Source organism: Eimeria mitis, genomic scaffold, assembly GCF_000499745.2.
Source record: "Eimeria mitis Houghton genomic scaffold, Emh_scaff1108, whole genome shotgun sequence".
In the NCBI taxonomy this organism is placed as follows: Eukaryota; Apicomplexa; class Conoidasida; order Eucoccidiorida; family Eimeriidae; genus Eimeria; species Eimeria mitis.
In genome coordinates, this window is record NW_013567629.1 from 4,223 (window position 1) to 4,903 (window position 681).

Here is a 681-nt window from a genome sequence, read left to right on the forward strand (position 1 = left end):
ACAGCAGCAGAAAGAAAGAAAAGCAGATGATGATGATGATAGAAGAGCAGCAGCAGCAGCAGCAAACAGCGACAAAACAAATGCAGCAGAAACAGCAGCAACAACAACCGAAACAAAACAACAACAAGCACCACCATCATCATCAGCAGCAGCAGCAGCAGCAGCAGCAGCAACAGCAACAGCAGCAGCAGCAGCAGCAGCAGCAGCAGCACATACCTGCCGACAGAGTGCGATATAGAGTGTCTCAACAGCAGCAGCCCAAGGAGCAGCAAGAACCCTCCTTTCTTCCCGCTGCTGCTGCAGCAGCTGAACCCTCTTTGCTGCTGCAGCACAGCTGCTGAGCCGCAGCAGCAGCTGCTGCTTCCATCTTCTCTCGTAGTAGTAATCCCTCGCCATCCATGCTGCTTCTTGCTGCAGCAGCGAGAGGCAGCTGCGCTGCAGCAGCGGGCCCGGTTGCTGCGGTGCCTCTATAATCAACGGCTTTCTTCTATTGCTGCTGCTGCTGCTGCTGCTGCTGCTGCTGCTACTGCTGCTGCTGCTGCTGCTGCTGCTTCGAGGCGCAGAACAAGCAACCATCTGCTGCTGCAACTGCTGGTGACGTGGAGCAGGAACTGCTGCTGCTGCTGCTGGTGTTGCTGCTGCTGCTGCTGCTGCATGCGGTGCTGCAGGATACAACAGCTC

At 56.2% G+C, this 681-nt stretch overlaps 2 protein-coding genes across 2 annotated transcripts in view; one reads left to right on the top strand and one right to left on the bottom strand.

Annotated features, from left to right (window-relative positions):
- Window positions 1-26: 26 nt before the first annotated feature.
- Window positions 27-341, top strand: EMH_0029650 (uncharacterized protein; the record flags this gene model as incomplete). The annotated part of the gene is made up of 1 exon (XM_013494326.1): window positions 27-341. The coding sequence occupies one exon, from the start codon at window positions 27-29 to the stop codon at window positions 339-341; it is 315 nt and encodes a 104-aa protein (XP_013349780.1).
- Window positions 342-473: 132 nt separating this feature from the next.
- The window catches only part of EMH_0029660 (uncharacterized protein), a gene marked incomplete at both ends in the record, with an annotated part of 10,360 nt that continues 10,152 nt past the window's right edge, over window positions 474-681 (bottom strand). Inside the window, one exon of the mRNA XM_013494327.1 lies at window positions 474-679. Coding sequence (XP_013349781.1) covers window positions 474-679 — 206 coding nt within the window. The remainder of the gene's footprint in view (window positions 680-681) is intronic.